Source organism: Narcine bancroftii, chromosome 4, assembly GCF_036971445.1.
Source record: "Narcine bancroftii isolate sNarBan1 chromosome 4, sNarBan1.hap1, whole genome shotgun sequence".
Lineage (NCBI taxonomy): Eukaryota > Metazoa > Chordata > Chondrichthyes > Torpediniformes > Narcinidae > Narcine > Narcine bancroftii.
Genome location: NC_091472.1, coordinates 214,231,010 through 214,244,148, shown reverse-complemented (window position 1 = coordinate 214,244,148; position 13,139 = coordinate 214,231,010). Strand labels below are relative to the sequence as shown.

The window sequence follows — 13,139 nt, the reverse complement described above, 5'->3', positions numbered from 1 at the left end:
GTTGATTGAATTCTGAACAGGGATTTTAATGTATGTGTTTATTAAGTTCCGTGTATTGTGTGTGTACTGTAGTCCAGAGAAACATTCTTTTGTTGGGTATGTACAGACAGAGGGTAATAAACTTGAACATGAAATGAAATTAGATGACTGGGAGAACTTGCAAGCTCCACACTTGCAGCAACCATGGTCAAACCAGGTTTCTGGAGCTGCTAGAGAACGGTTCTAGACCCTGGACCACTGAGGTGCTCGTGTTCCATTGATAATCCTTCTGGGTCCCTCCCAGACCTGGAGTTACATCTTTTAATTAAAAGGAAGGTATAACAATGATAGAAGTTTAGCAAATGCTGCCTGTATTTGTCACAGGTTGCAGCCTCTTTCTTCACAGAACTGTCAGAATTGACAGAGCCAGGATTTTTCTTTTTGGAGTGACGAAGGATGAGAGTGACTTAATAGAGATACAGTAAAACCTCTGTTATCCAGATTTCAAGCACTGGCAGCCTCAAGCAACTGGCAAAAGATTTGCGGAAAATAAATAGATAAAAAATACAGAAGTTTAAAATTGGCGTGCTTCACCGTTAGTTCAACAATCCATGCAACATGCAATCTCAAGCAACTGTAAAATTCACTTATCTGGCATCAATCAATCCCCATAGGTGCCAGATACCGGGGGTTTTATTGTATATAAGATTACGAGAGGCCAGATAGGGTGGACAGTCAATACCTTTTTCCTGGGGTGAGAGTAGCAAATATCAGAGAACATCTGCATAAGGCGAGGGGAGGAAAGTTTCAGGGAAATGGCATGGTGCCTGGAATGTGTTGTCAGGGTTAATCGTGGAGGCTGGGCCAATAGAGGCATCCAAAAGACTCAGACAGGCACATGGATGAAAGAAACATAGAGGGTTGCAGGGGTGCAAGGAAGGGAAGGATTAGATTCTTCTGGAGTATACTTGTACTGTGCTGGAATGTTCAACACTCTATATTTTAAAACTGTTCTGCCACCAGCAAACCACTTTACATGTTGACTGGAGGCATGAGAGACGAAGATTAGTTCCACTTGCAGACCGAAAGGATGTCTGCTCTCAGCCTGACCATGGAGCAATCTGAAACATCTTACAGATAATGAATCACTGCTCTAATGGCAGGGAACAGTAGCACGCAGCAAGGTCCCACAAATATCAATGCAATAAAGACCAAATTCATTCCCAGGGATAATTTTGGCCAGGACAAACAGAAGAACCCTGCTCTTCAAAATAATGCTGGATGTTAGTCTCCATCTATTCTTCCCTTGTCTCTCACATTTCTGTTTAGCTTCTGCTTAAGCACAACTACGTTGTTCATCTCAATTGTACCATGTGGTGGCAAATTTGACATTCTCACCAATTTGTCAACACAGCTCCTAATTCAATCCTGTTAATCCCAGTGAGCCAAACACTCCTCTCTTCATCGTCAATGCACAGAATTTCCATTTCACTTATTCCAAAGTAAGCAAGGTGTAAAATGCTTTCAAATTATGCTTTTTCATTTGGCATTCACTGAAGAAAGTTAGTTTGTCGGGCGTGCACATGCCATATTTCCCTGCTTATAAGGAAATCAATAGTGAAAGTGATCTGCCGGGTGAAAATATTAAAAACTGACTCAAACATAGTAAATTCAAACCTGACCTGAGGCCAAGGACACGCTAATTTATTTTGTCTATATAAACATAAGGCATGGTAAAAGGTCCTTTCAGCTCACAAGCCCATGTTGCCCAATTACACCCAATTGACCTAGAACTCTGGTATCTTTTGAACGGTAGAAGGAAAGCAGAGCACCCAAAGGAAACTCATGCAGACGCAGGGAGAATGTACAAACTCCTTACAGACAAGGCCAGATTCGAACCCTGGTTGCTGGCGCTGTAAGAGCACTGTACTAACCGCTACAATAACCGTGCCGTCCTTTCTTTTGAAACATGACCCATTCACCTCCCTTACCACTGTGTGGGGCCCTAAACAGGACCTTTCAAGTGAAGCAACATTTCACTTGTGAATCTGCAGGGGTCATCTACTCCACCCGCTGCTCCCATTGTGGTCTCCTCTACATCAGAGAGACTGGACGCAGACTGGGAGAGTGCTTTGTTGAGCGCCTTAGCTCTGTCCACTGCAAGTGGCCACCTGCTTAATTTCCACACATTACTACCACAAGGCCACCCACAAAATGGATGAACAACATCTTATATACTGTATGGGCACTCTCCAACCAGATGGCATTGATAGCAATTTCTCCAATTTCTGTTAACCCTCTCCCCCTAGTCTCTCTCTTTCCTTCATTTCTTTGTCTCCAGTCTTCTAGCTCCTTACCCCTTCCCTTTCTTTTCCTATCAGAGCTTTATGCCCTCTCCCCCATCACTTCTCAACTCCTTTCTCTTCTACCCTCTGACCAGTATCCACCTGGTACCTCTTACCTATTAGCATGTGCTCCTCCCATGCCCCTTCCATCCAGGTTTTTCCTTATCCCTAATGAAGGGCTCAGGCCCAAAACATTGGTTGCCTTTTCTTCCTATGGATGCTGCATGACCTGCTGAGTTCCTCCAGAGCGCTTGTGTATGGTGTTGGGTCCGGGCTGGGTTGCTAGGATACACACAAGAAAAATGATTCCTTGCAACACCAATAGTTTCTTCTCCTTGTTTTCAAAATGACTACAGATTCAGTTTTTTTAAAAGGTTTAAATATATATATTTTTTTGAGATACAGCACAGTAACAGGCACATCTGAGCCCATGAGCACCCAAACAGACCAATTAACCCTACAAACAGTACATCTTTGGAATGTGGGAAGAAACCAGAGTTCTTGGAAGAAACCCATGTACATCACGAGGTCAACGTACAAACTCCTTATAGACAGCGCTGGATTCGAACCCAAGTCGCTGCCACTGTAATAGTGTTGCGCTAACCTCTACACTAACCCTGTCACCCCCATAACTGCTGAACAGCACACAAATGGGCTGAAACGTTCTTCATATCATAAAACTGTAGATGCTGGAAATCTGAAATAAAAACATCGGGTGCTGGAGACATCAGTAGCTGTGGAGAGATAAGGCAGAGTTAACCTTCAGATCAAAAACCTTTCATCAGAGGTGGGAGCTCTGCAAAAAACTGATGCATGTTGCTGAATTCGGGAAGAACTGCAGGAAGAGGAGGCGGAATGGTGGCCGTGGGGGATGGAGAGGTGAATGGAAAATTTGTGAAATTGAGACTTGGGCCAGGCTTGAAGCTTCAGAATCAAGACTACAGCTTCGTAATTGAGCTGAACGTGATAACTTTTTTGAGATTTAACAGGAATAACTTTGCTTATATGAGCCATGCCCTGAAAATCAACCACAATATTTTGTGGTCAAACATGAATCAACCCCAGATTATGACTAATGCGCCTTCAGCCAAACTATTACAGACTATGAACATGTCACGCAAAGAACCTGGGCAGTTTCTTCTAGCTTCCTGCAACTTCTGCCAGCCAATGGTCAGAAGACAGCTTTCCCTTCTCTTCATCGACCTTCACGAAGGGTTCAGACATGAAGCATTGGTTACTCTTTACTTCCTATGGATGCTGCGGGATCTGCCAAGGTTCTCCAGCACTTTTGCGTGTTGCACACTTCTCTTCTGGTTTCACATATTTGGGTAAATAATCCAAAATGGCACATTACAGCAACCGTGATTCAAATGTCCAAAAAGACTGGGCTGACAGATTGGCCTAATTCTGCTCATATGTAATGGGGTCCTCACATGATGCAGCCACAAGTTTTGTCTGTCTATTTGATAACACTTTCAGCCAAGGGGGAGGGGTAGTTCTTCCCTTTCAGCTGAACACAGAAGTTCCCAGGGCAATATTAGATCAGCAGGGGAGTTCTCAGTTTCCTGACCAATATTTATACATCAGCCAACGTCATTAAAAACAGATGGCCTGATCATTATTGGAATGGATGAACAACAGTACAGTGGTTAAGGCACTGGACTAGTAACAAGAGATCTGTATAAATGATCTGAATACATGGGTTCAAGTCCCAGCTGGGGAAAAGAAATTCAAGACCTCAAATTAATCAGTATTAATGTCCATGGACCAACAAACGTGCACAAAAACACCACAGCTTGTGAATCTCCCCTAGGGGAAGGGGTAAATCTTGCCCAGGGGAAGGGGTGAATCTCCCCCAGGGGAAGGGAAGGGACCATTCTGAGGCAAACTGGCCATAATTGGCCTGCACCCACACCAATTTGGTTGATTACCTTTCAAATGGTTTTACAAAGTACTCTGTTTAGGGCAGTGGTTCCCAAACTTTTTCTTTCCACTCACATCCCACTTTAAGCAATCCCTATCCCATTGGGGTTCTGTGATGAGTAAGGGATTGCTTAAGGTGGGATGTGAGTGGGAAGGGAAGGTTGTGAATCACTGCTCTAGGGGTGTCAGCCAGGGCGCTCCCTAGAAGATTGGAGACAAAGAAATGAAGGAAAGAGAGAGACTAGGGGGAGAGGGTTAACAGAAATTGGAGAAATTGCTATCAATGTCATCTGGTTGGAGAAATATTTTGGTTGAGAAAAAATGGTCATTGGCCCATTTCCTTTGGAGACATGAAACCGTGCACATAACGAGTCAATGAGGGACAATTAAAACAGTGGTTTTCAACCTTTTTCTTTCCACCCACATCCCACCTTAAGCAATCCCTTACTAATCACAGAGCACCTATGGCGTAGGGAATACTTAAAGTGGGATGTGGGTGGAAAGAAAAAGGTTGGGAACCACTGGTTTAGGGGCTCCCAATGATTACACTGGATAATGAAGATTTTGCTTCCTGATACTTTTAGGTGTATTTTATAGATTGTTGGATGCTGATCACAAAAATCACCTTAAAATTTTCCAATTATGTACCATTTTTAGATATAGCCCATTTTTGTGATTTCCTGTCATATTTTAAGTCTATTTCAAGCATACAAAACCATGACGTGCAACATGTCATTGAAAATTAATTTTCTGCATTCGCTGTTGATCTTAGCGCAGTCAGTGACGGACATGGTGAAAGGTTTCACCAGGACATTGCATCCATGGAAAAGGGCATCTGGAATCCATCAATGCTGGATGAGTATTGTTGTACACTGACGCAAGAGGCATCAGATGTTGAGAAAAAACAAAAATCAGTGGTAAAACATTTCTAGGTTGGTTGAACTTACGCAATGTGTTAATGTTTCTCCAACTTCCTACATGACACAACAAATCTGAAATTATCTTTGTGTTCAGCTTGAAGTTGTCTATTATAATCCGTAATTTTTTTCAGGAAGCAAACTTTTTGGCCGCATTCCAAAAACTCTTAATAGAAGGCTATGGTTTGTGGGTTCTCATTTTGCACAAATTGGCCACCATTTTCCATGCACTGCAACAGTGATTATGTCAAATCCATGTTGGGATATTGTGCAAAAGATAATGTTGCACAACATCAAGAACAGGCCTTTTGGCCCATCATATCTGTGCTGGGCGTGATTTCCAAATTAAACTCTCCTGACTGTATACAATTCACATCCCTCAGTTCCTTGCGTAATCAACTGCCCATCTGGAAACCTCTTAGTCATATCATATCTGCTTTTAGCACTACCCTTCAAAGCTTGTTCTAGGCACCTACTGCTCTCTGTGTTTAAAAAAAAACCTCACTCCACATATCTCCTTCAAATCCGCCCCACCTATTTACTTAAAATGCCTCCATTCTTTGACAAGAAGTCCAGGTACGACCTGTGGAAGACCATCTAGGAAGCAAAGTGGCAATTCTGTAGGTAACTAGACACAGAGACAGATAAACGCCAGCAATGGCAGGGAGTGCAGGCTATTACAGCCTACAGAGCGAGGGTGAACACTATAGCTGGCTCATTACCCAATGAACTGAACACCTCCTATGCCTGCCTTGAGAATAGGATCCAAATAATGCCTACTAGAATCCATGAAAAAGCTGAGGACCCAGTGATATCTGTCTCTGAGGGCGACGTCAGAATATCATTCAAGATGGTGAATACTCACAAGACGTCAGACCCTGACGGCGTATCTGCCAGGGTACTGAAAATTTGCACCAACCAACTTGCCAGAGTGTTCACTGACATTTTCAACCTCTCATTGTGGCAGCCAAAGGTTCCCACCAGCTTCAAAAGGGACATCAATCATCCCAGTGCCCAAGAAGAGTAGCGTGGGCTGCCTCAATGGCTACCGCCCAGTGGCACTAACTTCAGTGATGAAATGCTTCGTGAGGTTGGTCATGGCCAGAATTAACACGTACTTAAGTAAACATCTGGATCCACTACAATTCGCCTGGCGTCACAATCGCTCCACAGCAGATGCAATATCGTTGGCTCTCCACTCAACTCTGGATCACATTGAATACACAAATTCATACATAAGGCTGCTCTTCATCGACTACAGCTCAGCCTTCAATACCATTATTCCCTTAGTGTTGGTCAAGAAGCTACAAACTCTGGGCCTCTGTACCACCCTCTGCAACTGGATCCTTGACTTTCTCAGTGGAAGACCACAGTCAGTACAAATTGGAAATAATGTTTCCTCCTCACTGAACACAGGCTCACCCTAAGGATGTGCGCTTAGCCCACTGCTCTACTCATTATACACCCACAACTGTGTGGTCAGGTACAATTCCAATGCCATCTATAAGTTCGCTGATGATACCACAGTTGTCAGCAAAATCACAATCGGCAATGAGGAAGTGTACAGGAGGGAGATGGATCAACTTATTGAATGGTGTAATGACAACAACCTTGCACTCAACGTCAGCAAAACCAAGGAGATGATTGTGGATTTCAGGAGGATGTTAGGGGAACACGACCCAGTCCTCATCAAGGACTCATTAGTAGAGAGGGTCAAAAATGTCACATTTCTGGAGGTCAACATCTCCAAGGATCTGTTCTGAAGCCTCCATGTTCATACAATCACACAGAAGGCTCGACAGAGGCTATACTTTGTGAGATGTCTGAGATGGTTCGGTGTGTTACAGTCACTCTCGTAAACTTCTACAAGTGTACCATGGAGAGAATTCTGGATGGTTGCATCACTGCCTGGTATGTAGGCGCCAACTCTCAGGGCAAGAATAAACTCCAGAGGGCTGTTAACTCAGCCTGCGACATCACAGACATCAAACTTCACTCCATCGAGGACGATGACATGAGGCACTCTTAAAAAGCAGTCTCTCTCCTCAGACACTTCCCCCCACCCCCTACCAAGCCCATGCCCTCTTTGCCCTCTTCATTTTGCTACCATCAAGGAAAAAGTACAAGAGCCTAAAGATGAGTACTCAGCGGCACGAGGACAGCTTCTTCCCCACTGCCATCAGATTCCTGAATGATCAATGAACCAAAGACACTGCCTTACTTTACGTGCACTATAATTATTATTATTATTATTATCTTATTTTTTAAGATGGCTATAATATGTACGTTTGCACCATGGTGCTATGGCAAAACACTGAATTTCATGACTTGTTCACAACAATGAATCCTGATTCTGATTCCATCCTGGACTCCTAGCCCTTTTCTTAGCTATCTTTGGAGAGAGTGGGTCCATGGATTTAACATTGACTTCTTTACAATCCCACGGAGTGGTTTTTACTTCCCTCGTTGCTAGAAGGGCCATTTTGCTGAGGTGGAACGATACTGCTCCTCCCTCTCATACTCAGTGGTTGTCGAATGTGATGACATGTCTGCCGCTAAACAAAATTAGGTGTTCTACTACTGTGATTGATCTTCACTTTCTTGCACTTTGGGGTCCTTTTCTTAATTACCTTCAAAACATAATTAATTATTTTTGGTTTTTTTTTTCTCAACCCCATTGATATTAATATTATTGATAGTGGACTCCTTAACCTGGCCACCAACACTCATAGGGTAGGGTTTGATTTTTAGTTTAGTAATATATGTTTTTTTCTTTCTTTCCACTGTTTCTATTTTAATAACATGGGTTCATATGTACTTGGTTCACTGTTATTCGATATTTGTAATTTGATATTAATTTACTTTATCATTATTACCATATGTATTACCATATGTAATTTGCATATGTTAAGATTGAAAAATAAAGAATCCCTCCATTCTACGTTTAGATTTCGTTGGCTCCAGAAACATAATTCTAGTGTAAAACGCTCCCTGACATTGTCAGCGATAATACATAGCCTAACATCTTTTCCTGCAGGATGGTAATTCTACCGCGCCCGCAAGCTAAAGGAATCTCACGGTTTTCTGTGATGCCATGTATGTACTCTAACATTAAATCTGAAATCTAATATATGATTCCAGTTTGATTTTCCTGGTTTGAAAAATGAGAGATCCTGAGGGAAAGTTTGTTTTATATATAAAAATATATCTGTACATTTATGTATTGTATATAAAATCGCTTGTAAATATGTGTGCTATGTTTATATATGCGTTTGCATGTTTTTACACCAAGGACCAAAGAACGCTGTTTCATCCAGTTGTGCTTTACAATTGTATGATAATAATAAACTTGAACTTATAAAAGGTCGTGGTTCATTGAATAAAAAAGAGCTGTTGTGCTTAAAAGCCAGCATTCAAAACTATGTTATTTGCCGACCTGCCTCACATGTTGCACTGCACAGAATTCACTCTCAGGACTGAGTCTCCCTTGGTTTGGCAATGACTTTTCCACGCTCCCTGTGCTAGGGACTGTCCATAGCTGGAGAGGATGGAAATTGAGCATCGATCCCACAAGAACCATGTGGAAGGATTCCTGCGGCTGCCTATGACGTTTAAGAAGATTTCAGTCACAACTGTATTCACCCAGAATTTATGAAGCCTTCCCTGAGGAGCAAAGTCTGCATCGATCAAGTTTTACCATGACAGTCCTCACAGAGATCCGTGACCTCCTGAGTTGCAAACAAATCCTTACCTGGGGATGGCTGTGGCTCACTCTTAAAGTCAAGGTCATCTTTTCTCTCCTACCTCCAAGCTGCAGCATCATCCTGGGTGACTGCCGCAGATCTTTGACATGTGTCACAGTCAGCAGCATGAGGTTATTCAAGCAAAATGGAGACTTTCCCCTCCATCTGTTGCTCCAGGCACTGGGATTTGCAGCCACTGTGTGCTTCCCCAAAGTCCATGCCTTCGTTCACCACATCCAGTGACCTTCCTGGCTGGAGCGCCCTGGCTGACACCCCAGAGAGCTACCAACCTTCCCTGCCAGGGAGATCCCACCTGCAGCTGATATCCAAGTGTCTTTTTGTGATCACTTTCTCCCTCCCATCCCCGTCACTGCAGTAGTCCTTCCTAGTATAGTGACTTCAATCCATTAGTCACTTGTAGACTAAATTAGACACTTGCTTGTGATGCGTTTCAATTATTTCAAATACAAACCCAGATGTATTTAAATTCTTTATTTAACACGTAAACTTGAAATTATCTTCTTCAACATTTGATGAAATGACTATAAATAAAATCTGCACTAAAGCACCGTGAATACAGAGTAACATTTATGCCAACGGTCAACTAAAGTTATGAGCGTTTCACTCACCCTTCTTTATGTTGCCATGTTTATAATATTATATAACCTGAAGCTCCTGGTTTGCGTCATTACCATGCAAGCTCCATCCGGCACTCCAATACACAAACGCACAGCACAAGCTCCAACCGGCACTCCAATACACAAACGCACCGCACAAGCTCCAACCGGCACTCCAATACACAAACGCACCGCACAAGCTCCAACCGGCACTCCAATACACAAACGCACCGCAAAAGCTCCAACCGGCACTCCAATACACAAATGCACTGCAAAAGCTCCAACCGGCACTCCAATACACAACGCACTGCACAAGCTTTAACCAGCACTCCAATACCTGCCTGTACCGCACATGCTCCATTCTCCACTCTAATACATGTACGCACTGTGCATGCTCCAGCTGGCACTCCAATACACGCCTGCACCGCACATGCTCCATTCTCCACTCTAATACATGAACGCACTGTGCATGCTCCAGCTGGCACTCCAATACACGCCTGCACCGCACATGCTCCATTCTCCACTCTAATACATGAACGCACTGTGCATGCTCCAGCTGGCACTCCAATACACGCCTGCACCGCACATGCTCCATTCTCCACTCTAATACATGAACGCACTGTGCATGCTCCAGCTTGCACTCTAATATACTAATGCTCTGCGCATGTGCATAGTAATAAAAATAAAAATGGCCATGGAAAGCCAAACAAACCCATGGACACCTCTGATGCACTTAAGCCTAGCATGTCAGCATTCTCCAAATGTGGAGAGTTCAGCTCATCTTCTCTTTCATACACCATGCAACCAATTACCCTACAAACCTTGTACATTTTGGAGGCAGGGAGGGAGGAAATCGGAGCATCTGGAAGAAACCCACGCAGACACGGGGACGAGGTACAGCACCGGATTTGAACACAGGTCGCTGGTGCTAACCGTGCCACCCTTGTGCGCACAGCCTTTTAAATGCTGGCTCCCACAGCTGCAGCTGTGTGGCAGGAGGCACAGACTACCACAACAGATCAGCTGGATGACACATGCTGAAGGCAAAGCACAATTTGTTACACAAGGCTTTCGGACTGTGTTGTTTTTGTAAATCCCACAAGAACGTTTTTATAAGCCAATTTAATACACCAATATCATTGATGTCTCAGCACACAGCCAACAGAAGTCAGCAATGGCTTGTCCTCTGAGCATCCACTTTTCAGTGCTTTGCCTTCAGTGTTATGGGCTGGTCAAAGTGTCAGGAAATGAGGTGGCTACATTGGAGTACATTTCTCATCGTTGAACAGCATTCAGAATCCAAGTTTTCCTTCTCGTGGGGAGACTGCAGATCCTGGAATCTGCAGAAAACAAACCAATCTGCTGCAGGTCCAGTTAGCATCAGAGTGGGTTTGAACCCACCACTGCCTGCAAGGAGTTTGTACGTTCTCCCCCGTGTCTGCGTGGACTTCCTCCAAACAGTTCCAAAGATGTACAGAGTGTGTAGGATGATTAGTCACATGGGTGCAGGCTCGTGCGATGGAAGGGCCAGTTACAATTGAAAACAAAATCAAATGAAATGCAACGGATCGAGCAGTATCAATGGGAGAGAAAGAATGGTTGACAATTTGGGTTGGAACCCTTCATTAAGGCTCTTGACGAAGTGTCGAGCATTCTTTCTCGCTCACTGATGCTGCTTAACTCAGAGTTCCTCCTACAGATATATTTTCTCTTCTCACAAAAAATCCCCACCACTGTGAAGTTAACTCAATACAAGCCAACATTTTATGTCCAATATTTATGACAAGAAATCAAGGATTCCTACAAATCTGAAGATTGGCAATTTCCCACAACACATTATATTTTCATCACTCTTGTTAATTCTTTAAAGAGACACAGGAGAAATCGAGCTGGTTAACAAAGCTCCAGGTGCTCCAGCAGGTGAGAGTAATGTGTGAAACATGTACATCAACAGGAAATATGCTCAACATGAATATCTCAATTACCTTTCAGGAGGGGGAGGTCGCTGTTTGTTGATCTTAGCATACAGTCCTTCCAAGTTCTCCAGCTCTGGACTCAAATCCTGCAGTGGGCTTCCTGCCTGCAGCTGCGGTGAAGGGGACTCAGGTCGCTCCCGGAAGTGGTTCACTCGAGCATAGTTTGGGTCTGCGTCATCATCTTCAATGTCAGGCACCGCCGGGCCAGTGGAAGGTAGCTGATCGTACCGCTCCCGTGCCTGCCTCTCTCTGAGCTCTTGATGCTTGGCTTCAATCCTGGAAGGACAGAGGAACAGGCCACAAAAAAAATGATCTATGCTTGTTGAAGATACTCCCTTGAGAATTATTCCCAACAGCATTGCTTTGACTTGAATTTCTGGCAAATCACATCAAAACCCATACCCAATTTCCCCATTTAAATTTCCCTAAACTTACCCTTGCTTTGTTGCTTTCTCTTGACATAAAAGGTATTTTATTATTGACTGTTCAAACAATAGGATTTTTTTTCTTTATTTCCCTTCCACAAATCAAGTTCAAATTTGTTTATTGTTATCTGCAGTTTATAAACAGCTCAAGGAAACAGAATTTCTCTAGAGCAGTAGTTCTCAACCTTTTTCTTTCCACTCACATGCCATTTTAAATAATCCCTCTGTGATTAGTAAGGGGATTGCTTAAGGTGGGATGTGAGTGGGAAGGGAAGGTTGAGAATCACTGCTCTAGATCCAATTGTTACTGAAATATTTTACTTGAGAAAAATTGTCATTGGCCCATTTCCTTTGGAGTTATGAAACTGTGCACATAACGAATCAATTTGGAATGATTAAAACAGTGGTTTTCAAACTTTTTCTTTCCACCCACATATCACCTTAAGCAATCCCTTATTAATCATAGAACACTTAAAGTGGGATGTGAGTGGAAAGAAAAAGGTTAAGAACCACTGTCTTGTCCATGGTGCACACACATACACAGCACATAATAATCAGATAAAGACATAGATATTTTCAGATGATTTATTCAGTTCCAGGATACTCTTCATCAATCTCACAGCCTGTGGGAAGAAGCTATTTCCTGGTCGGACAGTCCTGATTATGCTCCTGTACCTCTGTTTGATGGTAGTGGGTCAAAGATATTGTGTGCTGGATGGAAAGGGTTCTATGTGATTTTAAACTATCAAATATGGAGCATCATGATACTGCTCTACTCTCCCCCTTCAACTCTAATCCTTCGTGACCAGAATATCCACAGTAATTGTTTTCTACATGTGCTCCAAAGCCTTCAGGTGGAGTGCCCAGAACTGAGGATTGGCAGATCTTTGGCAGATCTTAACCAATAAACAGAATTAAGTGACAGATCACCTTGTTCAAATTGTATGGTGAGCAGAATATCTTCTTCCTCACGACCATGATGAGAGTTTATTGTCATGGACAGAAGTACAATGTACAGATGCATCAAAATTCTTAGTAAAAACACAATGCTGGAGAAATTCAGCAGGTCAAACAGTGTCCTTTAGATACCAAAGGTAAAAATACATAACCAACATTTCGGACTTGAGCCTTTCATCAAGGTATGGAAAAATGTCAGCAGGCGTCCGAACAAAAGGGGAAGGAGGGAGGTGTGATCTCAAAAGCAGGAGGTGATA

General features: G+C 43.1%; 1 protein-coding gene across 5 annotated transcripts in view; it reads right to left on the bottom strand.

Annotated features, from left to right (window-relative positions):
- Positions 1–13,139, bottom strand: part of LOC138761575 (partitioning defective 3 homolog B-like) — a 1,428,627-nt gene that overhangs the window by 363,967 nt on the left and 1,051,521 nt on the right. For all 5 annotated transcript variants that reach the window (XM_069933904.1, XM_069933905.1, XM_069933906.1 and 2 more), the window contains one exon: positions 11,510–11,776. In XM_069933904.1, the coding sequence (XP_069790005.1) occupies positions 11,510–11,776 (267 nt within the window). The remainder of the gene's footprint in view (positions 1–11,509; positions 11,777–13,139) is intronic.